At 58.1% G+C, this 26,610-nt stretch overlaps 1 protein-coding gene across 1 annotated transcript in view; it reads left to right on the forward strand.

The window, feature by feature from the left end:
- The window catches only part of LOC134432985 (uncharacterized), a 16,313-nt gene extending 5,561 nt beyond the window's left edge, over positions 1-10,752 (forward strand). The window contains exons 2-9 of the mRNA XM_063181861.1: positions 474-562; positions 681-1,258; positions 1,291-1,411; positions 2,736-2,790; positions 3,190-3,214; positions 3,897-4,061; positions 5,274-5,401; positions 9,279-10,752. Coding sequence (XP_063037931.1) covers positions 474-562; positions 681-1,258; positions 1,291-1,411; positions 2,736-2,790; positions 3,190-3,214; positions 3,897-4,061; positions 5,274-5,401; positions 9,279-9,361 — 1,244 coding nt within the window. The 3' untranslated portion in view covers positions 9,362-10,752. The remainder of the gene's footprint in view (positions 1-473; positions 563-680; positions 1,259-1,290; positions 1,412-2,735; positions 2,791-3,189; positions 3,215-3,896; positions 4,062-5,273; positions 5,402-9,278) is intronic.
- Positions 10,753-26,610: the final 15,858 nt, after the last annotated feature.

The following is a 26,610-nucleotide window of genomic DNA, read 5'->3' on the forward strand; positions in this document are numbered from 1 at the left end:
TCCAAAATCCCCATTTTTCACCCCATTTTCCCCCCCTCCAGGCGTGTTCTCCTTCGGCTGCTGGCCACGGCCATTTTCCTTTTGGGGACCCCCGCCCCGCATTTCCTGCCCTTGTGCCGCCCCAAATCTCATTTTACCCCCCAAAACCCTCATATTTACCCCCAAAAAATCCCATTTTCACTCCCCAATTCGCCATTTTTCTCTCCAAAAACCCCTAAATCCCCATTTTTCACCCCAAAATTTCCCATTTCCCCCCTCCCCAGGTGTGTTGTCGTTCGGCCTGCTGGCCACGGCCATTTCCCACAGCCAGGTGGTCCTGGGGACCCCCGCCCCAAATCTCATTTTACCCCCCAAAACCCTCATATTTACCCCAAAAAATCGCCATTTTTTCTCCCAATTCGCCATTTTTCTCTCCAAAAACCCCTAAATCCCCATTTTTCACCCCAAAAATTTCCCATTTCCCCCCCCTCCAGGCGTGTTCTCCTTCGGCCTGCTGGCCACGGCCATCTTCGCCAACGCGGGCCAGGTGGTGCTGGGGACCCCCGCCCCGCATTTCCTGCCCGTGTGCCGCCCCAAATCTCATTTTACCCCCCAAAACCCTCATATTTACCTCCGAAAATCCCATTTTCCCTCAAAAATCCCATTATTCTCCCTCAAAAATCGCCATTTTCTCCTCATAAATTCTCCCCAAAAATCCCACTTTCCCCACCCCTTCAAAGTCCTGCTTTTCACCACAAAATCCCCAATTTTCCCCCCGAAAATTCCAAATTTTTCCCCAAAAATCCCCTTTTTTTTTCCCCAAACAGCCCTTTTACCCCCCAAAACCTCCATTTTTACCCAAAATCCCCATTTTTCACCCCATTTCCCCCCCTCCCAGGCGTGTTCTCCTTCGGCCTGCTGGCCACGGCCATTTTCCTTCTGGGGACCCCCGCCCCGCATTTCCTGCCCGTGTGCCGCCCCAAATCTCATTTTACCCCCCAAACCCCTCATATTTACCCCCAAAAAATCGCCATTTTTTCCCCCAATTCGCCATTTTTCTCTCCAAAAACCCCAAAATCCCCATTTTTCACCCCATTTCCCCCCTCCCCAGGCGTGTTCTCCTTCGGCCTGCTGGCCACGGCATTTTCGCCAACGCGGGCCAGGTGGTGCTGGGCACCCCCGCCCCGCATTTCCTGGCCGTGTGCCGCCCCAATTACAGCGCTCTGGGCTGCGGGGCGACCCCCGGGGGACCCCCGGGACCCCATCGGGGACCCCCGGAGGGACCCCCGGGACCCCCTTGGGGACCCCTCCCCGCTTCGTGCCCCCGGGGGGCTCCCCCTGCTCCGGGGACCCCCCGGCCGTGGCCGCGGCCCGCAGGGATTTCCCCTGCAAGGAGGCGGCGCTCGGGGCCTACGCCGGGGCCTTCGCCGGGGTGAGGTTTTGATATATTTTGGGGTGAATTTGGGGTTTTTTGGGGTTATTTTGATTTTTTGGGGGTTTTTTTTGGGGTGTTTGGGTGAGGTTTATAGGGGATTTGGGGGTTACTGGGGTTTATATGGGATTATTTGGGGTTTATACGGGATTATTTGGGGGTTTATATGGATTTAGTTGGGATTTGTTGCTATTTATTTGGGGTTTATTTGGGGTTTGTAGAGGGTTATTTGGGGTTTATATGGGGTTTATATGGGGTTATTTAGGATTTATTTGGGTGATTTGGGGTTTATAGAGGTTTATTTAGGATTTATCTGCGTTTATTTGGGGTTTATAGCGCTTTATTAGCGGGTTATATGGGGGTTATATGTGAGGGTTATATGGGATTTATTTGGATTTATTTGGGTTTATTTGGATTTATTTGGATTTATTTGGGGTTTATTGCGATTTATTTTGGGTTTATTTAGGATTTATTGGGGTTTAGAGGAGTTTTGGGGGGATTTGGGGTCCATTTGGGGTCGCAGGGATTTCCCCTGCAAGGAGGCGGCGCTCGGGGCCTACGCCGGGGTGAGTTTGGGGTGAATTTGGGGATTTTGGGGTTTTTTGGGGTTTTGGGGGTTTTTTTTGGTTTTTTGGGGGAGTTTATAGGGTATTTTTGGGGCAGTTTTTGGGGTATTTTTGGGGCAGTTTTTGGGGTATTTTTAGGGTATTTTGGGGGTAGTTTTGGGGTATTTTTGGGGTATTTTTGGGCAGTTTCGGGGCAGTTTTTGGGGTATTTGGGGGTATTTTGGGGGCAGTTTTTGGGGTATTTTTGGGGTATTTTTTGGGGTATTTTGGGGGTATTTTTGGGGTAGTTTTTGGGCTATTTTGGGGCAGTTTTTGGGGCAGTTTTGGGGTGTTTTTGGGGTGTTTTTGGGGCAGTTTTGGGGTATTTTTTGGGGTATTTTGGGGGTGGTTTTTGGGGTATTTTTAGGGTACTTTTCGGTGTTTTTTTTTGATTTTGAGGTATTTTTTGTATTTTTTGGGCTAATTCTCTCCGTTCCCCCGTTGCAGCTGTACGTGACGCTGGCCTGGCGGGGTGGGGGCAGTTTTGGGTTATTTTTGGGGAAGTTTTTGGGGTATTTTTGGGGCAGTTTTTGGGTGTTTTTGGGGCAGTTTTTCAGGTATTTTTGGGGAAGTTTTTAGGGTATTTTGGGGGTGGTTTTTGGGGTATTTTTGGGGGTAGTTTTTGGGGTATTTTTGGGGTGTTTTTGGGATATTTTTGGGGTGTTTTTGGGGTATTTTTTTGTATTTTTTGGGCTAATTCTCTCCGTTCCCCATTGCAGCTGTACGTGACCCTGGCCTGGCGGGGTGGGGGGCAGTTTTTGGGCTATTTTTGGGGTGTGTTTTTTTTGGATTTTGGGGTATTTTTTGGGCTAATTCTCTCCGTTCCCCCGTTGCAGCTGTACGTGACCCTGGCCTGGCAGGGTGGGGGCAGTTTTTGGGGTATTTTTGGGGAAGTTTTTGGGGTATTTTGTGGTATTTTGGGGCTGTTTTTAGGCTATTTTTGGGGCAGTTTGTGGGGTATTTTGGGGGTGGTTTTTGGGATATTTTTGGGGTATTTTGGGTGGTTTTTTGGGGGATTTTTTGGTATTTTTTGGGCTAATTGTCTCCGTTCCCCGTTGCAGCTGTACGTGACCCTGGCCTGGCGGGGTGGGGGCAGTTTTGGGGTATTTTTTGGGTGTTTTTTTTGGATTTTTTGGTATTTTTTGGGCTAATTCTCTCCGTTCCCCCTTGCAGCTGTACGTGACCCTGGCCTGGCAGGGTGGGGGCAGTTTTTGGGGTATTTTTGGGGAAGTTTTTGGGGTATTTTTGTGGTATTTTGGGGCTGTTTTTAGGCTATTTTTGGGCAGTTTGTGGGTATTTTGGGGGTGGTTTTTGGGATATTTTTGGTGGTATTTTGGGGTGGTTTTTGGGGGATTTTTGGTATTTTTTGGGCTAATTCTCTCCGTTCCCCGTTGCAGCTGTACGTGACCCTGGCCTGGCGGGGTGGGGGCAGTTTTGGGGTATTTTTTGGGTGTTTTTTTTGGATTTTTTGGTATTTTTTGGGCTAATTCTCTCCGTTCCCCTTGCAGCTGTACGTGACCCTGGCCTGGCAGGGTGGGGGCAGTTTTTGGGGTATTTTTGGGTATTTTTGGGGAAGTTTTTGGGGTATTTTTGTGGTATTTTTGGGCTGTTTTTAGGCTATTTTTGGGGCAGTTTTTGGGGTATTTTGGGGTGGTTTTTGGGATATTTTTGGGGTATTTTGGGGTGGTTTTTTGGGGATTTTTTGGTATTTTTTGGGCTAATTCTCTCCGTTCCCCGTTGCAGCTGTACGTGACCCTGGCCTGGCGGGGTGGGGGCAGTTTTTGGGGTATTTTTGGGGTATTTTTTGGGTGTTTTTTTTGGATTTTTTGGTATTTTTTGGGCTAATTCTCTCCGTTCCCCCGTTGCAGCTGTACGTGACCCTGGCCTGGCGGGGTGGGGGTTCCCGCCTGGCCAAGCCCGCGGCCGTTTTTGGGGTTCGCGGCCCCCCCGTTCCTGCTGGGGGCGCTGCGCGTGGCCGAGCACCGCAACAGCTGGGGGGGGGTCCTGGGGGCTTCCTGTGCGGCACCGCCATCGCCGCCTTCCTGGTGAGAAAATCCCAAAAAAATCACCCCAAAACATCCCTGAAAAAATTCCCCAAAACATCCCCAAAAACTCCCCAAAAAATCCCGAAAAATTCCCCCAAAAATCCGAAAAATTCCCCAAAAAATCCCGAAAAAATCCCGAAAAAAATCCCAAAAAAATCCTGAAAAAATCCCGAAAAAATCCCCCAAAATTCCACTCCAAAACCATCCCCGGGTTCCTGTGCGGCGCCGCCATCGCCGCCTTCCTGGTGAGAAAATCCCAAAAAAATCACCCCAAAACATCCCTGAAAAAATTCCCAAAAAAATCCCCAAAAAATCCCGAAAAATTCCCCAAAAAATCACGAAAAAAATCCAAAAAAATCCTGAAAAAATCCCGAAAAATCCCGAAAAAATCCCCCAAAATTCCACTCCAAAACCATCCCCGGGTTCCTGTGCGGCTCCGCCATCGCCGCCTTCCTGTGAGAAAATCCCAAACATCACCCTGAAAAATCCCTGAAAAAATCCCTGAAAAAATCCCTGAAAAAAATCTCAAAAAATCCGAAAAAACCCCCAAAAAATCCCGAAAAAATCCCCCAAAATTCCACCCAAAAATTCCCCCAAATTCCCCCCAAAATTCCCCCAAATCCCCCCAAATTCTCCCCAAAAATTCCCCCAAATTTCCCCAAAAATTCCCCAAAATTCCCCTCAAATCCCCCCAAATCCCCCCAAAATTCCCCCAAAATTCCCCAAATTCCCCCAAAAAACTCCCCAAAATTCCCTCAAATCCTCCCAAATTCTCCCCAAAAATTCCCCCAAATCCCCCCCAAAATCCCCTCAAATTCCCCCAAATCCCCCCCAAAGTCCCCCCAAATTTCCTCAAATCCCCAAAATCCCCCCAAAATCTCCCCCAAATTCCCCCAAAATTCCCTCAAATCCCCAAAATCCCCCCAAAATCCCCCCAAATTCCCCCAAATTCCCCCCAAAATTCCCCCAAAATCCCCCCAAATTCCCATAATTCCCCCAAATTCCCCCAAAAATTCCCCAAAATTCCCCCAAATCCCCCCAAATTCCCCATAATTCCCCAAATTCCCCAAAAATTCCTCAAAATCCCCCCAAAATCCCCCAAATCCCCCCCAAAATCCCCCAAATCCCCAAAATCCCCCCCAAAATCCCCCCCAAATTCCCCCCAAAATTCCCCCAAAATCCCCCAAATCCCCAATTCCGCCCCTCCCCCAGGTCACGTGCGTGGTCGGAAACTTCCAGAACCAGGGGGGGGATTTGGGGTGGGGGGGACCCCCCGAGCCCCCCCCGAGCTGCCCCCCCAGAGCCCCCAACCCCCCCTGGAGGAGATCAGCGTCAGCCAGGTGAGGGGACCCCAAAAAACGGGGGGGGGACCCCAAAAACCGACCCCAAAATTGGGGGGAGGGACCCCCAAAAACCGACCACAGAAACGGGGAGGGACCCCAAAAATGGGGAGGGACCCCCAAAAACCGACCCAAAAATGGGGAGGGACCCCCAAAACTGACCCCAAAAAGGGACCCCAAAAATGGGGAGGGACCCCCAAAAACCGACCCAAAAAAGGGACCCCAAAAAACCGGGGGGGACCCCCAAAAACGGACCCAAAAATGAGGGGAGAGACCCCCAAAGGGGACCCCAAAAATGGGGAGGGACCCCCAAAAAACCGACCCCAAAAATGGGGGGAGGGACCCCAAAAATTAAACCCAAAAAGGGACCCCAAAAATGGGGAGGGACCCCCAAAAACCGACCACAGAAACGGGGAGGGACCCCAAAAATTAACCCCAAAAAGGGACCCCAAAAATGGGGGGAGGGACCCAAAAATAAACCCCAAAAACAGGGGGGGACCCCCAAAAACGGACCCAAAAATGAGGGGAGAGACCCCCAAAGGGGACCCCAAAAATGGGGAGGGACCCCCAAAAACCGACCCCAAAAAGGGACCCCAAAAAACGGGGGGGGAACCCCAAAAACCGACCCCAAAATGGGGGGAGAGACCCCCAAAATTAACCCCAAAAATGGGAGGAACCCCAAAAAGGGACCCCAAAAATGGGGAGGGACCCCAAAAACCGACACCAAAATGGGACCCCAAAAATGGGGAGGGACCCCAAAAATTAACCCCAAAAATGGGGAGGGACCCCCAAAAACCGACCCCAAAAACCGACCCCAAAAACGGGAAGGGACCCCCCAAAAACCAATCCCAAAAATGGGGGGAGGGACCCCAAAAATTAACCCCAAAAATGGGGGGAGGGACCCCCAAAAACCGACCCAAAAAAGGGACCCCAAAAATGGGGAGGGACCCCAAAAACCGACCCCAAAAATGGGGGGAGGGACCCCAAAAATTAACCCCAAAAATGGGGAGGGACCCAAAAACCGACCCCAAAAAATGGGGAGGGACCTCCAAAAACCGACCCAAAAATGGGGGGAGGGACCCCAAAAATTAACCCCAAAAGGGCCCCAAAAATGGGGGGAGGGGACCCCAAAAAACCGACCCCAAAAAGGGACCCCAAAAATGGGGAGGGACCCCCAAAAACCGACCCCAAAAATGGGGGGAGGGGCCCCAAAAATTAACCCTGAAAAGGGACCCCAAAAATGGGGAGGGACCCCAAAAACCGACCCCAAAATTGGGGGGAGGGACCCAAAAACCGACACCAAAATGGGACCCCAAAAATGGGGAGGGACCCCCAAAAAACGACCCCAAAATGGGGAGGGACCCCCAAAACTGACCCCAAAAAGGGACCCCAAAAATGGGGAGGGACCCCAAAAAGGGACCCCAAAAATGGGGGGAGGGACCCCAAAACTGACCCCAAAAAGGGACCCCAAAAATGGTGAGGGACCTCAAAAATTGACCCCAAAATTGGGGGGAGGGACCCCCAAAAATTGACCCCAAAAAGGGCCCCAAAAATGGGGGGAGGGACCCCAAAAATTAGCCCCAAAAAGGGACCTCAAAAATGGGGAGGGACCCCAAAAATGAGGGGAGGGACCCCAAAAATGGGGGAAACCCCCAAAAAACCGACCCCAAAAATGAGGGGAGGGACCCCAAAAATGGGGGGAGGGACCCCAAAACTGGGGGGAGGGACCCCAAAAACCGACCCCAAAAAGGGACCCCAAAAATGGGGAGGGACCCCAAAAAGGGCCCCCAAAAATGGGGGAGGACCCCCAAAAATCGACCCCAAAAATGGGGGCAAGGACCCCAAAAATTAACCCCAAAAATGGGGAGAGACCCCAAAAACCAATCCCAAAAAATGGGGAGGGACCCCAAAAACCGACCCAAAAATGGGGGGAGGGACCCCAAAATTAACCCCAAAAATGGGGAGGGACCCAAAAAGGGACCCCCAAAAATGTGGAGGGACCCCAAAAACCGACCACAAAAACCGACCCCAAAAATGGGGAGGGACCCCAAAAAATTAACCCCAAAAATGGGGGAGGGACCCCCAAAACTGACCCCATAAAGGGACCCCAAAAAACGGGGGGGGAACCCCAAAAACCGACCCCAAAAATGGGGGGAGGGACCCCAAAAATTAACCCCAAAAATGGGGGGAGGGACCCCCAAAAACCGACCCAAAAAAGGGACCCCAAAAATGGGGAGGGACCCCCAGAAACCGACCCCAAAAGGGACCCCAAAATGGGGAGGGACCCCAAAAACCGACCCGAAAAATGGGGGGAGGGACCCCAAAAATTAACCCCAAAAATGGGGAGGGACCCCAAAAACCGACCCCAAAAATGGGGGGAGGGACCCCAAAACTGACCCCAAAAAGGGACCCCAAAAATGGTGAGGGACCCCAAAAATTGACCCCAAAATTGGGGGGAGGGACCCCCAAAAACCGACCCCAAAAAGGGACCCCCAAAAATGGGGAGGGACCCCAAAAAACCGACCCCAAAAAGGGACCCCAAAAATGGGGAGGGACCCCCAAAATGGGGGGGACCCCAAAAATGGGGGGAGGGACCCCAAAAAGGAACCCCAAAATGGGGGAGGGACCCCCCTCCAAAAAGGGACCCCAAAAATGGGGGAGGAACCCCCAAAAATGGGGGGAGGGACCCCAAAAATGGGGGGAGGGACCCCCAAAAACCGACCCCAAAAAGGGACGTCAAAAATGGGGAGGGACCCCAAAAATTGACCCCAAAAAGGGGCCCCAAAAATGGGGAGGGACCCCAAAAATTAACCCCAAAAATGGGGGGAGGGACCCCCAAAAATGGGGGAGGGACCCCAAAAATGGGGGAGGGACCCCAAAAAGGGACCCCAAAAATGGGGGAGGGACCCCAAAATGGGGGGGGACCCCCAAAAATGGGGGAGGGACCCCAAAAAGGAACCCCAAAAATGGGGAGGGACCCCCCTCCAAAAAGGGACCCCAAAAATGGGGGGAGGACCCCCAAAACCGACCCCAAAAAGGACGTCAAAAATGGGGAGGGACCCCAAAAATTGACCCCACAAAGGGACCCCAAAAATGGGGGAGGGACCCCAAAAATGAGGGGAGGGACCCCAAAAACGGGGGGAGGGGGTCTCAGAAAAGGGACCCCAAAAACCGACCCCAAAAAGGGGACCCCAAAAATGGGGGGAAACCCCAAAAATGGGGGAGGGACCCCAAAAATGAGGGAGGGGATCTCAGAAAAGGGACCCCAAAAATGGGGGGGACACCCAAAAATGAGGGGAGGGGACCCCAAAAAGGGACCCCAAAAATGGGGAGGGACCCCAAAAACCGACCACAAAAACCGACCCCAAAAATGGGGAGGGACCCCCAAAAAACCGACCCCAAAATTGGGGGGAGGGACCCCAAAAACCGACCCCAAAAAGGGCCCCAAAAATGGGGGGGACCCCCAAAAATGGGGGAGGGACCCCAAAAATGGGGGATGGACCCCAAAAGGGACCCCAAAATGGGGGGAGGGGACCCCCAAAAACCGACCCCAAAAAGGGACGTCAAAAATGGGGAGGGACCCCAAAAATTGACCCCAAAAAGGGACCCCAAAAATGGGGAGGGACCCCAAAAATGGGGAGGGACCCCAAAAAGGGACCCCAAAAATGGGGAGGGACCCCAAAAATGGGGGAGGGACCCCAAAAATGGGGGAAGGGACCCCAGAAAGGGACCCCAAAAATGGGGAGGGACCCCCAAAAATGGGGGAGAGGGACCCCAAAAAGGGACCCCAAAAATGGGGGAGGGACCCCAAAAATGGGGGAGGGACCCCAAAAAGGGACCCCAAAATTTGGGTGACCTCCCCCCTGTCCCCCCCCAGGTGCGTCGGGCGGAGTTCCCAGCGGTGACCTGAGAGACCCCCGAAATCGGGAACCCCAAAAACCCGGGAACCCCGAAAACTGAGGAGACGGAAAACTTGGGATCCCCGAAAAATTTGGGGGAATTTATTTGGAATTTGGGGTCCCAAAATTTGGGGAATTCTGAAGTTTGGGATCCCAAAATTTGGGGAATTCTGAAATTTGGGAACCCCGAAAACTGAGGAGACGGAAAACTTGGGATCCCGAAAAATTTGGGGGAATTTATTTTGGAATTTGGGGTCCCAAAAATTTGGGGAATTCTGAAATTTGGGAACCCCAAAAATTGGATCGCAAAATTTGGAGGGAGCCTGAAAATTTGGGAGCCCCAAAAATTGGGGAGTTCTGAAATTTGGGATCCAAAATTTGGGGGGAATTTGAAATTTGGGAACCCCCAAAATTTGGGGCCTTTAAATTTGGGATTCCCAAAATTTGAGGGAGTTCTGAAATTTGGGATCCCAAAAATTGGGGGATCCTTAAAATTTGGGAACCCCAAAAATTGGGGAATTCTGAAATTTGGGAACCCCAAAAATTGGGGGGAGCCTGAAAATTTGGGATCCCAAAAAATTTGGGGGGAATTTTGGAATTTGGGATCCCCCAAAAAAAATTTGGGGGCCTTTTAATTTGGGATCCCAAAAATTTTGGGGGAATTTATTTTGGAATTTGGGGTCCCAAAATTTTGGGGGAGTTCTGAAATTTGGGAACCCAAAATTTGGGAATTCTGAAATTTGGGATCCCAAAATTTGGGGAATTCTGAAATTTGGGAACCCCAAAAACTGAGGAGACGGAAAACTTGGGATCCCGAAAAATTGGGGGGAATTTATTTTGGAATTTGGGAACCCAAAATTTGGGGAATTCTGAAGTTTGGGATCCCAAAGATTGAGGGAATTCTGAAATTTGGGATCCCAAAATTTGGGGAATTCTGAAGTTTGGGATCCCAAAGATTGGGGAATTCTGAAATTTGGGATCCCAAAATTTGGGGAATTCTGAAATTTGGGAACCCCAAAAACTGAGGAGACGGAAAATTTGGGATCCCAAAAAATTTTGGGGGAATTTATTTTGGAATTTGGGAACCCAAAATTTGGGGAATTCTGAAGTTTGGGATCCCAAAGATTGGGGAATTCTGAAATTTGGGATCCCAAAATTTGGGGAATTCTGAAATTTGGGAACCCCCAAAAACTGAGGAGACGGAAAATTTGGGATCCCAAAAATTTTGGGGGAATTTATTTTGGAATTTGGGAACCCCCCCAAAAAATTTGGGGATCTTTTAATTTGGGAACCCCAAAAATTGGGGGATCCTTAAATTTGGGATCATGAAATTCGGGGAATTCTGAAATTTGGGATCCCAAAATTTGGGAAATTCTGAAATTTGGGATCCCAAATATTGGGGGATCCTTAAAATTTGAGATCCCAAAAATTGGGGAATTCTGAAATTTGGGATCCCAAAAAATTGGGGAATTCTGAAATTTGGGATCCCAAAAATTGGGGAATTCTGAAATTTGGGATCCCAAAATTTGGGGAATTCTGAAATTTGGGATCCCCAAAAATTGGGGAGTTTCTGAAATTTGGGATCCCAAAATTGGGGAATTCTGAAATTTGGGATCCCAAAAATTGGGGAGTTCTGAAATTTGGGAACCCCAAAAATTTGGCAATTCTGAAATTTGGGATCCCAAACCTTGAGGATCCCGAAATTTGGGATCCCAAAATTTGGGGAGTTCTGAAATTTGGGATCCCCAAAATTTGAGGATCCTGAAATTTGGGAACCCCAAAAAATTAGGATCCCAGAATTTTGAGAATGTGGAAATTTGGATTCCCAAAATTCGGGGAATTCTGAAAATTTGGGATCCCAAAAATTGGGGAATTCTGAAATTTGGGCCCCAAAAATTTGGGAATTCTGAAATTTAGGGATCCCAAAAATTGGGGAATTCTGGAAAATTTGGGATCCCAAAATTTGGGAAATTCTGAAATTTGAGGGGGGGGGGGGAGGGATTTTTTGGGGGTGGGGGAGGGGCAATAAAGCGGCTTTGTCTGACCCCTCCCCCCCCCCCGTGTCTGTTTGGAGAATTTGGGAAATTTTGGGGGATTTGGGGGGGATTTGGGGAATTTTGGGGGATTTTGGGGGGGATTTGGTGAATTTTGGGTGAATTTGGGGTGGATTTTGGGGGATTTGGTGAATTTTGGGGGGATTTGGGGGGGATTTTTGGTGGATTTTTGGGGAGATTTCTGGAAGATTTTAGGGAGATTTGGCGCTTGGGATTTTGGGGGCAATTTTTATGAATTTGGGGGAGATTTTTGGGGGGTTTGGTGAGATTTTGGGGGGATTTGAGGAATTTTTGGGGAATTTGAGGAGATTTTGGGGGGTTTTGGTGAGATTTTGGGGGGGTTTTGGTGTAATTTTGGGGGAATTTGGGACGATTTTTGGGGGGATTTGGGGAGAATTTTGGTGAATTTTGGAGGATTTGGGGGGAATTTCCGCCCATAGAAAGGGGCGTGGCCAACCCCCGCGTGCCCGCAGGCAGCCAATGGGAGCGGGCTGGGCCAGCGGTGGGCGTGGCTTCGTTATCGTGACCGGAAATGGGCGTGGTTCTACAGACACGCGTGGAGTGGGCGTGGCCGTCAAAGACACGCCCTGTGAGTGCGGCAGCGAGGGGGCGTGGTCAAATTAAAACCACGCCTCTTTTAAAATGGGCGGGGTTTAAGGGCGGGGCTTGCACGGGCATAGTCAAGACAGGCCACGCCCCCTCAGGCTGTGATGGGCAGGCACTGAAGGGGCGTGGTCAGATCAGGCCACGCCCCCCACGTCAGCAGCGGGGTGGACGCTGGAAGGGGCGTGCGTGTGACGAGGATATGCATTGTGGCGTGGTCAAGCCAGGCCCCGCCCACTCAAACCGCGGCGGTGCGGGCACCGAGGGGGCGTGGCTTTCGAATTAGACGTTGTGGGCGTGGTCACGTAAAACCCCGCCCCCCTCAGACTACGGCTGTGCCGGCATAGAGGGGGCGTGGCTTGCGACGGGGAGGTGCTTTGTGGGCGTGGCCACGCCAGGCCCCGCCCCCTCAAACTGCGGCTGTGCCGGAACAGAGGGGGCGTGGCTTGTAGGGGGGATGTGCTTTGTGGGCGTGGTCACGTCAGGCTCCGCCCACTCGGGCACTCGCGAAATAGAGGGGGCGTGGCTTGCGACGGGGATGCGCTTTGTGGGCGTGGCCACGTCAGTCCCCGCCTACTCGGACTGCGGCTCTGCCGGCATAGAGGGGGCGTGGCTTGTAGGGGGGATGTGTTTTGTGGGCGTGGCCACGTCAGGCCCCGCTCCCTTAGGCTCTGGCGACATAGAGGGGGCGTAGCTTGCGACGGGGTATGCGCGTTGTGGGCGTGGCCACCTCAGGCCACGCCTCCTTGAAACTGCGGCTGTGCCGGCATAGAGGGGGCGTGGCCTGTAATGGGGGTGTGTGTGTGTGCTTTGTGGGCGTGGCCACGCCAGGCCCCGCCCCTCGGGCTGTGGCGACATAGAGGGGGCGTGGCTTGTGACGGGGACGCGCTTTGTGGGCGTGGCCACGTAAAACCCCGCCCCCTCAAACTGCGGCCCTGCCGACATAGAGGGGGCGTGGCTTGCGACGGGGAGGCGCTTTGTGGGCGTGGCCACGCCAGGCCCCGCCCACCTCGGACTGCGACTGTGCCGGAACAGAGGGGGCGTGGCTTGTAGGGGTGATGTGCTTTGTGGGCGTGGTCACGTCAGGCCACGCCTCCTTGAAACTGCGGCTGTGCCGCCACGGAGGGGGCGTGGCTTGCGACGGGGGGTGCGCGTTGTGGGCGTGGCCACGTAAAACCCCGCCCCCTCAAACTGCGACTGTGCCGACATAGAGGGGGCGTGGCTTGTGACGGGGAGGCGCTTTGTGGGCGTGGCCACGCCAGGCCCCGCCCCCTGGGACTGCGGCGGGGCGGGCGCGGCTCCGGCGGCCGAGGGTGAGTGGGGGGGCGCGGGGGGTTCGGGGGGATCCGCGGATTTTGGGGCGCTTTGGGTCAATTTTGGGGCGTTTTGTTGAATTTTGGGGAATTTCGGATCAATTTTGGGGCGTTTCGGATCAATTTTGGGGCGGATTCGGGGGATTTTGGGGGGGATTTGGGAGGATTTTGCTTGAATTTTGAGGGGATCTCGGTGAGGTTTTGGGGGATCTGGGGGGGATTTTTTGGGGTTTTGGGGGATTTGGGGAGATTTTTTGGGATTTTGGTGAATTTGGGGGGGTCTTGGAGGGTTTTTGGGGAGATTTGGGGGGGTTTTGGTGAATTTGGGGGGGATTTGGAGGGATTTTGTGGGGATTTTGGGGGGGATTTGTGGGAATTTTGGGGGGATTTTGGTGAGATTTGGTGAGATTTTTGGGGGATTTTCGGGGGGATTTTGGGGGGATTTCGGTGAATTTTGGGGGGATTTTTTGGAAGATTTGGGGGGATCTTGATGAGATTTTGGGGGATTTTTTTTGAGGGGGGATTTTGGGGGATTTTTGGCGAATTTTTGGGGGGGTCTCGGTGAGATTTTGTGAGATTTTTGGGGGATTTTTGGGGGGATTTTGGGGGGATTTTGGGGGCTGTCCGTGGTGCTGAAAGGGGCGGGGCCTCCATTACTGAGACCCCACCCCCAATTCTGGGACCCTCCCCCAAATCCTGGGCACCCCCAAAATCTTCAAACCCCCCCCCAGACCCCCAATTGTGAGACCCCCACCCCAAATCCCCCCCAGACCCCGGGACCCCCCCATTGCCAGGACCCCCCAGGACCCCTCCCCAATTCCCGGGACCCCCCCAGGACCCCCCGGGACCCCTCCCCAATTCCCAGAACCCCCCAGGACCCCCTCCCCAATTTCCGGGGTCCCATTCTGGCCCCACCCGGCCCCAGGACCCCCAGGACCCCTCCCCAATTCTTGGGGTCCCCCCAGAACCCCCCAGGACCCCTCCCCAATTTCCGGGCCCTCTCAGCACCCCCCAGGACCCCCCCAGGACCCCCTCCCCAATTCCCAGGACCCCCCAGGACCCCCAGGACCCCCCCGTGCCCCCCACCCCAATTCCCGGGACCCCCCCCACATCCCCAGGACCCCTCCCCAATTCTTGGGGCCCCCCCAGGACCCCCCAGGACCCCTCCCCAATTCCGGGGTCCCCGTTTGGCCCCCCCGGCCCCAGGACCCCCCAGGACCCCTCCCCAATTGCGGGGGTCCCCCCAGGACCCCCCCAGGACCCCCCCGGGACCCCTCCCCAATTCCCAGAACCCCTCCAGGACCCCTCCCCAATTCCGGGGATCCCCAGGGACCCCTCCCCAATTCCCGGGAACCCCCCAGGACCCCCCCGGGACCCCTCCTCAATTCCCAGGACCCCTCCCCAATTCGGGGGTCCGCGTTTGCCCCCCCGGCCCCGGGTATTCCCGGCCGTAACACGGATCCCTCCGGCCCTGGGACCCCTCCCCAATTCCCAGAACCCCCCCGGGACCCCTCCCCAATTCCCGAGGACCCCCCCAGGACCCCCCAGGACCCCTCCCCAATTCGGGGGTCCGCGTTTGCCCCCCCCGGCCCCGGGTATTCCCGGCCGTAACACGGATCCCTCCGGCCCTGGGACCCCTCCCCAATTCCCGGGACCCCTCCCCAATTCCCGAGGACCCCTCCCCAATTCCCAGAACCCCTCCAGGACCCCTCCCCAATTCGGGGGTCCCCGTTTGCCCCCCCCGGCCCCGGGTATTCCCGGCCGTAACACGGATCCCTCCGGCCGCGCTGTTATTGCTGGAGAATACGCGGAGCCGAGGGGACGCCCCGGCCTCGGGACCCCCGCGACCCCTCCCCAAAATAACAGCACACCCCGGGACCCCTCCCCAAATAACACACTGGGACCCCCGCGACCCCTCCCCAAAATAACAGCACACCCCGGGACCCCTCCCCAAAATAACAGCCAGGGACCCCTCCCCAAAATAACAACGCCCAGGGACCCCTCCCCAAATAACACACGGAGACCCCTCCCCAAAATAACACCCGGGACCCCTCCCCAAATAACAGAACAGCCGGGGACCCCTCCCCAAATAACAACACCCGGGGACAACCCTGGGACCCCTCCCCAAATCAGGGACCCCTCCCCAGAATAACACCCAGGGCCCCCCGGGACCCCTCCCCAAATAACAACACCCAGGGACCCCTCCCCAAAATAACAAACACCCAGGGACCCCTCCCCAAATAACACCCAGGGACCACTCTGGGACCCCTCCCCAAACCCGGGACCCCTCCCCAAAATAACACCCAGGGACCCCCGGGACCCCTCCCCAAATAACACCCAGGGACCCCTCCCCAAAATAACACCTGGGGACCCCTCCCCAAATAACACCCAGAGACCCCTCCCCAAAATAACACCTGGGGACCTCTCCCCAAATAACACCCAGGGACCCCCACCCGGGCCCCCCGGGAATCCCCTGGGGACACTCGGGGACGCTGAGAAACGGCCCGAGAGACCCCCGGGGACAGCCGGGAACCGCGGGGAAAAACGGGACAGAGACCCCTCCCCAAATAACAACAGCCAGGGACCCCTCCCCAAATAACAACAGCCAGGGACCCCTCCCCAAATAACAACAGCCAGAGACCCCTCCCCAAATAACACCCGGGAACCGCGGGGAAAAACGGGACAGACAGAGACCCCTCCCCAAATAACAACAGCCAGGGACCCCTCCCCAAATAACAACACCCTGAGACCCCTCCCCAAATAACAACAGCCAGGGACCCCTCCCCAAATAACAACACCCTGAGACCCCTCCCCAAATAACAACAGCCAGGGACCCCTCCCCAAATAACACCCGGGGACCCCTCCCCAAATAACGCCCAGGGACCCCTCCCCAAATCAGGGACCCCTCCCCAGATAACAACCAGGGACCGCCCTGGGACCCCTCCCCAAACCCGGGACCCCTCTCCAAATCAGGGACCCCCATAAGGGACCCCCAGGGAGCCCCAGGGACACCCAGGGACCCCTTTAGGGACACTGGGGTGACCTTTGGGGACCCTCAGGTGGCCCTTGGGGACCCTCGTGTGACTTTTGGGGACCTTGGTGTGACCCTCGGGGACACTGAGGCGGCCCTTGGGGACATTTCTGTGACCTTTGGGGACCCTCAGGAGAGCCTCGGGTGGCCTTTGGGGACCTCGGTGTGACCCTTGGGGACACTGGGGTGGCCCTTGGGGACCCTTGTGTGACTTGGGGACCCTGGGGTGGCCTTTGGGGACCTTGGTGTGACTTTTGGGGACCTTGGTGTGACCCTCGGGGACCCTGGGGTGGCCTTTGGGGACCTCAGTGTGACTTGGGGACCCTCAGGTGGCTTTGAGGACCCTCGGGTGGCCCTTGTGTGACCTTTGGGGACACTGGGGTGACCTTTGGGGACCCTCAGGTGGCCCTTGGGGACATTTCTGTGGCCTTTGGGGACCCTCAGGCGAGCCTCGGGTGGCCTTTGGGGACACTGGGGTGGCCTTGGGGACACTTGTGTGACCCTTGGGGACATTTCTGTGACCTTTGGGGACCCTCGGAGAGCCTCGGGTGGCCTTTGGGGACCTCAGTGTGACCCTTGGGGACACTCAGGTGACTTGGGGACACTGGGGTGGCTTTGGAGACCCTCAGGTGGCCTTGGGGACCCTCGTGTGACCCTTGGGACACTTGTGTGACCTTTGGGGACCCTCAGGTGGCCTTTGGGGACACTCAGGAGAGCCTCGGGTGGCCTTTGGGGACACTCGGGTGGCCTTGGGGACCCTCGTGTGACCCTTGGGGACACTGGGGTGGCCCTTGGGGACACTTGTGTGACCCTTGGGGACCCTCAGGAGAGCCTCGGGTGGCCTTTGGGGACCCTCATGTGACTTTTGGGGACCCTGGTGTGACTTGGGGATGCTCAGGTGACCTTTGGGGACCCTCAGGTGACCTTTGGGGACCCTGGTGTGACTTGGGGACGCTCGGGTGGCCCTTGGGGACACTTGTGTGACTTTTGGGGACCCAGGGGTGGCTTTTGGGGACCCTGGTGTGACCTGGGGACGCTCAGGTGACCTTTGGGGACATTTGTGTGACTTTTGGGGACCCTCCTGTCACCCTCGTGCCCCTCACGTGACGCGCGTGGCCCTCGCGTGGCCTCTGGGGACATTTCCGTGGCCGTTTCTGTGGCCAGGCCCCACTGGGGACCTTTGGGGACCTTTGTGTGACCTTTGGGGACCCTCAGGTGGCATTTGGTGACACACGAGACCCTCCTGAGACCTTTGGGGACATTTGGGGACCTCTGTGTGACCTTTAGGTGACCCTTAGGTGACCTTTAGTGACACGTGTGACCGTCACGTGACCTTTGGGGACCCTCATGTGACATGTGTGACAACAGTGACCCTAAATGACCCTTGGTGACCTTTCTGTGACCTTTCTGTGACCTTTCTGTGACCCTTGGTGCCCCCCCCCGTGTGACAACGGAGGGTGGGCGTGTCCCCGCGCTCGCCCCGCCCCTTTTTAACCCGGAGGGGCGGAGCCACGCATCTCATTAAGCGCGTGGCCACGCCCCCTGGACGTCTGAGGGCGGGAACGGCGCCGAGGCCAAGCCGCGCTCTGATTGGCTGAGCCGCCACGGCGGGAAAGGCGCTGAGGGGAGCTCTGCTCCGATTGGCCCGAGAGACTCGCGCTCACTGCGGTGGGCGGGACCACCTCTGAGGGCAGCGCTACTCTGATTGGCCGAGCCGCGGTGAGCCGCGCTGTGATTGGCTGAGCGCTGCCTGTGCGCGCAGCTGATTGGCTGCGCTTTGCGGCGGCGGCCCCGCTGCTGGGCATGGCGGCGGCTCTGGAGCGGGCGCTGGGCCCGGCGGCGCCGGGGCGAGGCTCGGACGCGCCGCTGCCGCCGCTGCCGGTGCTGGTGCTGGGCCCGGCGGGCTCGGGCCGCACCTCGCTGCTGCTGCGGGCGGCGCTGGCGGGCGGCGCCGACGGGCCCCGAGCGCTGTTCCTGGCGCCCAGCGCCGTCCCGCGGCTCCCGGGAGGGCCCGGCGGGCCCGGCACCGACCCGAGGGCGCTGCAGGTGAGCGGGGAACGGCAACGGGGACGGGAACCGGCCGGGGTTTGCTGAGGGGGAGGCGGGGATGGCCGGGAGGGGCGGGGCTTGCTGAGGGGCCGTGAGGGGGAGGCGGGGTTTGCTGAGGGGGCGGGGCTTGCTGAGGGGGTGGGGTTTGCTGAGGGGCCGCGACGAGGGGGCGGAGTTTGCAGTGGGGCGGGGCTTGCTGGAGAGCCGGGACGGGGCGAGGTTTGCTGAGGGGGCGGGGCTTGTCGGGAGGGGCGTGGCTTGATGAGGGGGCGTGGCTTGCCGAAGGTCCGCGAGAGTGAGGCGGGGGGCCGTGTTCATGTGGGCGTGGCTTAGAGTGAATATATTAACCAAGAGGCGTGGCCCGAAAGGGGCGTGGCGTCGTCCTTTTGTGGGCGGGGCTCTGCATGTGGGCGGGGCTTGGGGGTTCGCCGTTCGTGGCGGGTGTGAAAGGATTTAGGGATCTGGTCTGACTCTTGTCCCTCTGTCCCCCTGTCCCCTGTCCCTCTGTCCCTCCTTTCCCTCCATCTCCTTTATCCCCTCTGTCCCCCTGTCCTCCTGTCCCTCTGTCCCCTGTCCCTCTGTCCCCTTCTCCCCTGTCCCTCTGTCCCCTGTTTCCGTCCCTCTGTCCCCTCTCCCTTGTCCCTCCGTCCCCCTCTGCTCTGTCCCCTGTCCCTCTGTCTCCATTATCCCCATTGTCCCTCTGTCCCTTGTCCCCTGTCCCTCTGTCCCCCTGTCCCTCTGTCTCCATTATCCCCATTGTCCCCCTGTCCCCTTGTCCCTCTGTCCCTCTGTCCCTCCATCTCCTTTATCCCCTCTGTCCCCCTGTCCTCCTGTCCCTCTGTCCCCCATCCCTCCATCCCCCTGTCCCTCTGTCCCCTGTTTCTGTCCCTCTGTCCCCTCTCCCTTGTCCCTCTGTCCCCCTCTGCTCTGTCCCCTGTCCCTCTGTCTCCATTATCCCCATTGTCCCCCTGTCCCTCTGTCCCCTTCTCCCCTGTCCCTCTGTCTCCATTATCCCCATTGTCCCCCTGTCCCTCTGTCCCCTTCTCCCCTGTCCCTCTGTCCCCTTCTCCCCTGTCCCTCTGTCCCCTGTCCCTCTGTCTCCATTATCCCCATTGTCCCCCTGTCCCCTTGTCCCTCTGTCCCTCCATCTCCTTTATCCCCTCTGTCCCCCTGTCCTCCTGTCCCTCTGTCCCCCATCCCTCCATCCCCCTGTCCCTCTGTCCATCTGTCCCCTTCTCCCCTGTCCCTCTGTCCCCTGTTTCTGTCCCTCTGTCCCCTGTCCCCATCCCCCTGTCCCTCTGTCCCTCTGTCCCCTTCTCCCCTGTCCCTCTGCCTCTCTCCCCCTGTCCCCCTGTCCATCTGTCCCCTCTGTCCCCCCGTCTGTCCCCCTGTCCCCTGTCCCCCTGTCCCCTTCTCCCCTGTCCCTCCGCCTCTCTCCCCCTTGTCCCCCTGTCCCTCTATCCCTCTGTCCCCTCTGTCCCCGCCCTGTCCGTCCGTCCGTCCGTCCGTCCGTCCGCGCCCCCGGCAGCGCCTTCAGCTGCGCTACCCGCGCTCCCGGCTGTCGCTGTGTCGCGAGCTGCTGTCGCTGTCGCTGTCGCCGTCCCCTCCTCCCTCGCTGCTGCTGCTGGACGGGCTGGAGCGCTACCTGTGCCCGTCCCCGCGTGTCCCCTCGGTGTCCCCGCGTGTCCCCTCGGTGTCCCCGGCCGTCCCCTCCCGTCTGGCGGCGCTGCTGCTGGAGCTGGCCCGATGTCCCCGGTGTCCCCGCGGTGTCCCCACGCAGGTGGTGGCGGCGCTGCGGCTGCCCCCGCCCGGCCCACGCGTGCTGGGGCCGCTGCTGCGCTTCTTCCCCGCGCGGTGTCACCTCAGCCCCGACACGGCGGGGGACACGGCGGCGGGGCACGGGTGGCACCGGCAGGTGCGGGTGACGCTGCGCTGCCCCGGGAGCGGCACGCGGAGGTGGCGGCTGCGCCTCGGGGACGGCGACGGGGACAGAGAGGGGGACAGAGAGGGGGACAGCGATGGGGACAGCGATTGGGACGGCCCTGGGGACAGCGATGGGGACAGCGATGGGGACAGCGATGGGGACAGCGGCGGCGAGGAGTGGATGTGACACGGCCACCTCGGGGGACGCAGGCCTGGTGGCACCTCCTCAGTGACAAGGACGCAATGTCACCCCCTCCATCGGTGACACGGACCCGATGAGTGACACGGAGCCGATGGCACCCCCTCAGTGACAAGGACACAATGTCACCCCCTCCATCGGTGACACGGACCCCATGGGTGACACGGCCACCCCAGGAGTGACACGGGCCCGATGGCACCCCCTCAGTGACAATGATGCGGTGGCGTCCTTTCCATTGGTGACACGGTGACACGGAGCCGATGGCACCTCCTCAGTGACAGGGATGTGGTGACATCCTGTCCATCGGTGACAAGGTGACACGGACCCGATGGCACCTCCTCAGTGACACGGACCTGATGTCACCCCTCCATCGGTGACACGGCCACCCACATGGGTGACACGGACCCGATGTCACCCCTCCATTGGTGACAAGGACCCGATGAGTGACACGGAGCCGATGGCACCTCCTCAGTGACAATGATGTGGTGGCATCCTGTCCATCGGTGACAAGGTGACACGGACCAATGGCACCTCCTCAGTGACAAGGACGCAATGTCACCCCTCCATCGGTGACAAAGATTCAATGTCACCCCTCCATCGGTGACACAGACCCCATGGGTGACACGGCCACCCCAGGAGTGACACGGGCCCGATGGCACCCCCTCAGTGACAATGATGCGGTGGCGTCCTTTCCATTGGTGACACGGTGACACGGACCCGATGAGTGACACGGAGCCGATGACACCCCGTCAGTGACAAGGATGTGGTGACATCCTGTCCATCGGTGACAAGGTGACACGGACATGATGGCACCTCCTCAGTGACACGGACCTGATGTCACCCCTCCATCGGTGACACGGCCACCCTAGGAGTGACACAGACCCGATGTCACCCCTCCATTGGTGACAAGGACCCGATGAGTGACACGGAGCCGATGGCACCCCCTCAGTGACAACGATGTGGTGACATCCTGTCCATTGGTGACACGGTGACACGGAGCCGATGACACCCCCTCAGTGACAAGGACACAATGTCACCCCTCCATGGGTGACACGGACCCAATGAGTGACACGGACCCGATGGCACCTCCTCAGTGACGAGGACGCGGTGACATCCTGTCCATCGGTGACAAGGTGACACGGGCCCGGTGGCACCTCCTCAGTGACAAGGACGCAATGTCACCCCCTCCATCGGTGACAGAGATTCAATGTCACCCCTCCATCGGTGACACGGACCCCATGGGTGACACGGCCACCCCAGGAGTGACACGGACCCGATGGCACCCCCTCAGTGACGAGGACGCAATGTCACCCCTCCATCGGTGACAAAGACTCAATGTCACTCCTCCACTGGTGACAAGGACCCGATGAGTGACACGGACCCAATGTCACCCTCCCATTGGTGACATCGACCTGATGAGTGACACGGACCCAATGTCACCTCCATCGGTGACACGGCCACCCCAGGAGTGACACAGACCCGGTGTCACCCCTCCATCGGTGACACGGCCACCCTAGGAGTGACATGGACCCAATGTCACCCCTCCATCGGTGACACGGCCACCCACATGGGTGACACAGACCCAATGTCACCCCCCCATTGGTGACATCGACCCGATGAGTGACACGGACCCGGTGTCACCCCCCCATTGGTGACACGGCCACCTACATGGGTGACACGGACCCAATGTCACCCCCCCATTGGTGACATCGACCTGATGAGTGACACGGACCCAATGTCACCCCTCCATCGGTGACACGGCCACCCCAGGAGTGACACAGACCCGGTGTCACCCCTCCATCGGTGACACGGCCACCCTAGGAGTGACACGGACCCAATGTCACCCCTCCATCGGTGACACGGCCACCCACATGGGTGACACAGACCCAATGTCACCCCCCCCATCGGTGACACGGCCACCCCAGGAGTGACACGGACCCAATGTCACCCCCCCATCGGTGACACGGCCACCCTAGGAGTGACACGGACCCAATGTCACCCCCTCATTGGTGACATCGACCCGATGAGTGACACGGACCCAATGTCACCCCCCCATTGGTGACATCGACCTGATGAGTGACACAGACCCAATGTCACCCCCCCATTGGTGACATCGACCCGATGAGTGACACGGACCCGGTGTCACCCCCCCATTGGTGACACGGCCACCTACATGGGTGACACGGACCCAATGTCACCCCCCCATTGGTGACATCGACCTGATGAGTGACACGGACCCAATGTCACCCCTCCATCGGTGACACGGCCACCCCAGGAGTGACACAGACCCGGTGTCACCCCCCCATCGGTGACACGGCCACCCTAGGAGTGACATGGACCCAATGTCACCCCCCCATCGGTGACACGGCCACCCACATGGGTGACACGGACCCAATGTCACCCCTCCATCGGTGACACGGCCACCCTAGGAGTGACACAGACCCAATGTCACCCCCCCATCGGTGACACGGCCACCCTAGGAGTGACACAGACCCAATGTCACCCCTCCATTGGTGACACGGCCACCCCAGGAGTGACACGGACCCGGTGTCACCCCTCCATTGGTGACACGGCCACCCACATGGGTGACACGGACCCAATGTCACCCCCCCATCGGTGACACGGCCACCCCAGGAGTGACACGGACCCAATGTCACCCCCCCATCGGTGACACGGCCACCCCAGGAGTGACACGGACCCAATGTCACCCCCCCAGTGATAAAGACTCGATGTGAGCCCCACCATGAGTGGCCGGGACCTCAGTGTCCCCTCCCTGTCACTGGTGACACCCTGATGTCACCTCCCTGTCACTCATGTCAAGTTCCTGATGTCCCTTTCCTGTCTCTGGTGACAAGGACACAGTGTGTGACAGGGACTCGGTGTCCCCTCCCTGTGTCCCCTCCCCGTCACTGGTGACAAGGACCTGATGGGTGGCACGAGCTCAATGTCCCCTCCCTGTCACTGGTGGCACCCTGATGTCCCCTCCCTGTCACTGGTGACAAGGACACAGTGTGTGACAGGGACTCGGTGTCCCCTCCCTGTCCCCTCCCTGTCCCTGGTGACACAGTCCCAATGTCCCCTCCCCGTCACTGGTGACAAGGACCTGATGGGTGGCACGAGCTCAATGTCCCCTCCCTGTCACTGGTGGCACCCTGATGTCCCCTCCCTGTCACTGGTGACAAGGACCTGATGGGTGGCACGAGCTCGGTGTCCCCTCCCTGTCCCCTCCCTGTCACTGGTGACACCCTGATGTCCCCTCCCTGTCACTGGTGACAAGTTCCCGATGTCCCCTCCCTGTCACTGGTGACAAGGACACAGTGTGTGACAGGGACTCGGTGTCCCCTCTGTGTCACCTCCCCGTCACTGGTGACACCCTGATGTCCCCTCCCTGTCCCTGGTGACAAGGACACAGTGTGTGACAGGGACTCGGTGTCCCCTCCCTGTCCCCTCCTTGTCACTGGTGACACAGTCCTGACGTCACCTCCCCGTCACTGGTGACAAGGACCTGATGGGTGGCACGGCCTCGGTGTCCCCTCCCTGTCACTGGTGGCACCCTGATGTCCCCTCCCTGTCCCTGGTGACAAGGACCCAGTGGGTGGCACAGGCTCGGTGTCCCCTCCCTGTCCCCTCCCTGTCACTGGTGACAAGGACACAGTGTGTGACAGGGACTCGGTGTCCCCTCCCTGTCCCCTCCCTGTCCCTGGTGACAAGGACCTGATGGGTGGCACGGCCTCAATGTCCCCTCCCTGTCCCTGTCCCTGTCCCCTGCCAGGCCCTGGGGACACTGGAGGTGACACAGAGGTGACACAGAGGTGACATGGTGCCAGGTGTCCCTGTCCCCTCCTTGTCCCTGTCCTTGTCCCTGTCCCCTGTCCCTGTCCCCTGTCCTTGTCCCTGTCCCTGTCCCTGTCCCCCACAGGGCCCTGGAGACACAGGAGGTGACACATTGGTGACACGGTGCCAGGTGTCCCTGTCCCTGTCCCCCACAGGGCCCTGGTGGCACTGGTGGCATTGGTGACACATTGGTGACACGGTGCCAGGTGTCCCCTCCCTGTCCCTGTCCTTCTGTCCGTGTCCCCCACAGGGCCCTGGTGACATTGGTGGCATTGGTGACATTGGTGACACATTGGTGACACGGTGCCAGGTGTCCCCACCCTGTCCCTGTCCCAGCTGGCCGTTCCTGATAAGCCTTATCAGCCCCTCCCCCGCCCAGCCCTGCCCTGCAGGGCCCCAATGTCCCCAAAGTGTCACAAAATGTCCCCAAAATGTCCCCAGGGCCTGTCCCAGTGTCCCCAGAGTGTCACAAAATTGTCCCCGGGTCCTGTCCCAGTGGCCTGGGCCACCCCTGCAGGGCCCCAATGTCCCCAGAGTGTCACAAAATGTCCCCAAAATGTCCCCAGGGCCTGTCCCAGTGTCCCCAGAGTGTCCCCAAAGTGTCACAAAGTGTCCCCAGAGGGCTCCCAATGTCCCCAAAGTGTCCCCAGGGTGCTCCCAATGTCCCCCAAATGTCACAAAGTGTCCCCAGGGTGCTCCCAATGTCCCCAAGGTGTCACAAAGTGTCCCCAGGGTGCCCCAATGTCCCCAAAGTGTCACAAAGTGTCCCCAGGGTGCTCCCAATGTCCCCAAAGTGTCCCCAGAGTGCTCCCAATGTCCCCAAAGTGTCACAAAGTGTCCCCAGAGTGCTCCCAATGTCCCCCAAATGTCACAAAGTGTCCCCAGGGTGCCCCAATGTCCCCAAAATGTCACAAAGTGTCACAAAGTGTCACAAAGTGTCCCCAGGGGGCCCCAATGTCCCCAAAGTGTCCCCAGGGTGCTCCCACTGTCCCCAAAGTGTCCCCAAAGTGTCCCCAGGGTGCCCCACTGTCCCCAAAGTGTCCCCAGAGTGTCACAAAGTGTCCCCAGGGTGCTCCCACTGTCCCCAAAGTGTCCCCAAAGTGTCCCCAGGGTGCCCCCAATGTCCCCAGAGTGTCCCCGGGTCCTGTCCCCCCAGTGTCCCCCAGTCCCCCCCAGTGTCCCCAATGCCCCTCCCAGTCCCTCCCAGTTACCCCCCAGTATCTCCCAGTCCCTCCCAGTGTCCCCATTCCCATCCCAGTTCCCTCCCAGTCCCCCCAGTTCCATCCCAGTCCCTCCCAGTATAATCCCAGTTACCCCCCCAGTCCCTCCCAGTGACCCCCCAGTATCCTCAGTGTCCCTCCCAGTCCCTCCCAGTCCCTCCCATTCCCCTCCCAGTCCCCCCCAGTATCCCCCAGCGCCATCCCAGTGTCCCCAGTACCATCCCAGTCCCTCCCAGTGACCCCCCAGTATCCCCAGTGTCCCTCCCAGTCCCTCCCAGTCCCCTCCCAGTGTCCCCAGTACCATCCCACTATAATCCCAGTTACCCCCCAGTCCCTCCCAGTGACCCCCCAGTATCCCCATTGTCCCTCCCAGTCCCTCCCAGTCCCCTCCCAGTGCTTCCAGTGCCCCCCCAGTATCACCCAGTGCCACCCCAGTGTCCCCCCAGTGTCCCCCCAGTGTCCCCCAGTATCACCCAGTGCCACCCCAGTGTCCCCCCAGTGTCCCCCAGTCCCTCCCAGTCCCTCCCAGTGTCCCCAGTACCATCCCAGTATAATCCCAGTTACCCCCCAGTCCCTCCCAGTGTCCCCCAGTACCATCCCAGTGTCACCATTCCCATCCCAGTACCACCCCAGTCCCCCCCAGTGTCCCCAAGTTCCCTCCCAGTCCCTCCCAGTTCCCTCCCAGTCCCTCCCAGTGACCCCCCAGTCCCTCCCAGTCCCTCCCAGTGACCCCCCAGTCCCTCCCAGTCCCTCCCAGTGACCCCCCAGTCCCTCCCAGTCCCCCCCAGTTCCCTCCCAGTCCCTCCCAGTGTCCCCATTGTCCCTCCCAGTGCTCCCAGTGCTTCCAGTCCCTCCCAGTGTCACCCCATTGTCCCCAGTCCCCTCGCAGTGTCCCCATTCCAATCCCAGTCCCTCCCAGTCCCTCCCAGTCCCATCCCAGTCCCTCCCAGTGACCCCCCAGTATCCCCATTGTCCCTCCCAGTCCCTCCCAGTCCCCCCCAGTTCCCTCCCAGACCCCCCCAGTTCCCTCCCAGTCCCTCCCAGTTCCCTCCCAGTATCACCCAGTGTCCCCCAGTGTCCCCCA

This window comes from Melospiza melodia, assembly GCF_035770615.1.
Source record: "Melospiza melodia melodia isolate bMelMel2 chromosome 17 unlocalized genomic scaffold, bMelMel2.pri SUPER_17_unloc_1, whole genome shotgun sequence".
NCBI classification, from domain to species: Eukaryota; Metazoa; Chordata; class Aves; order Passeriformes; family Passerellidae; genus Melospiza; species Melospiza melodia.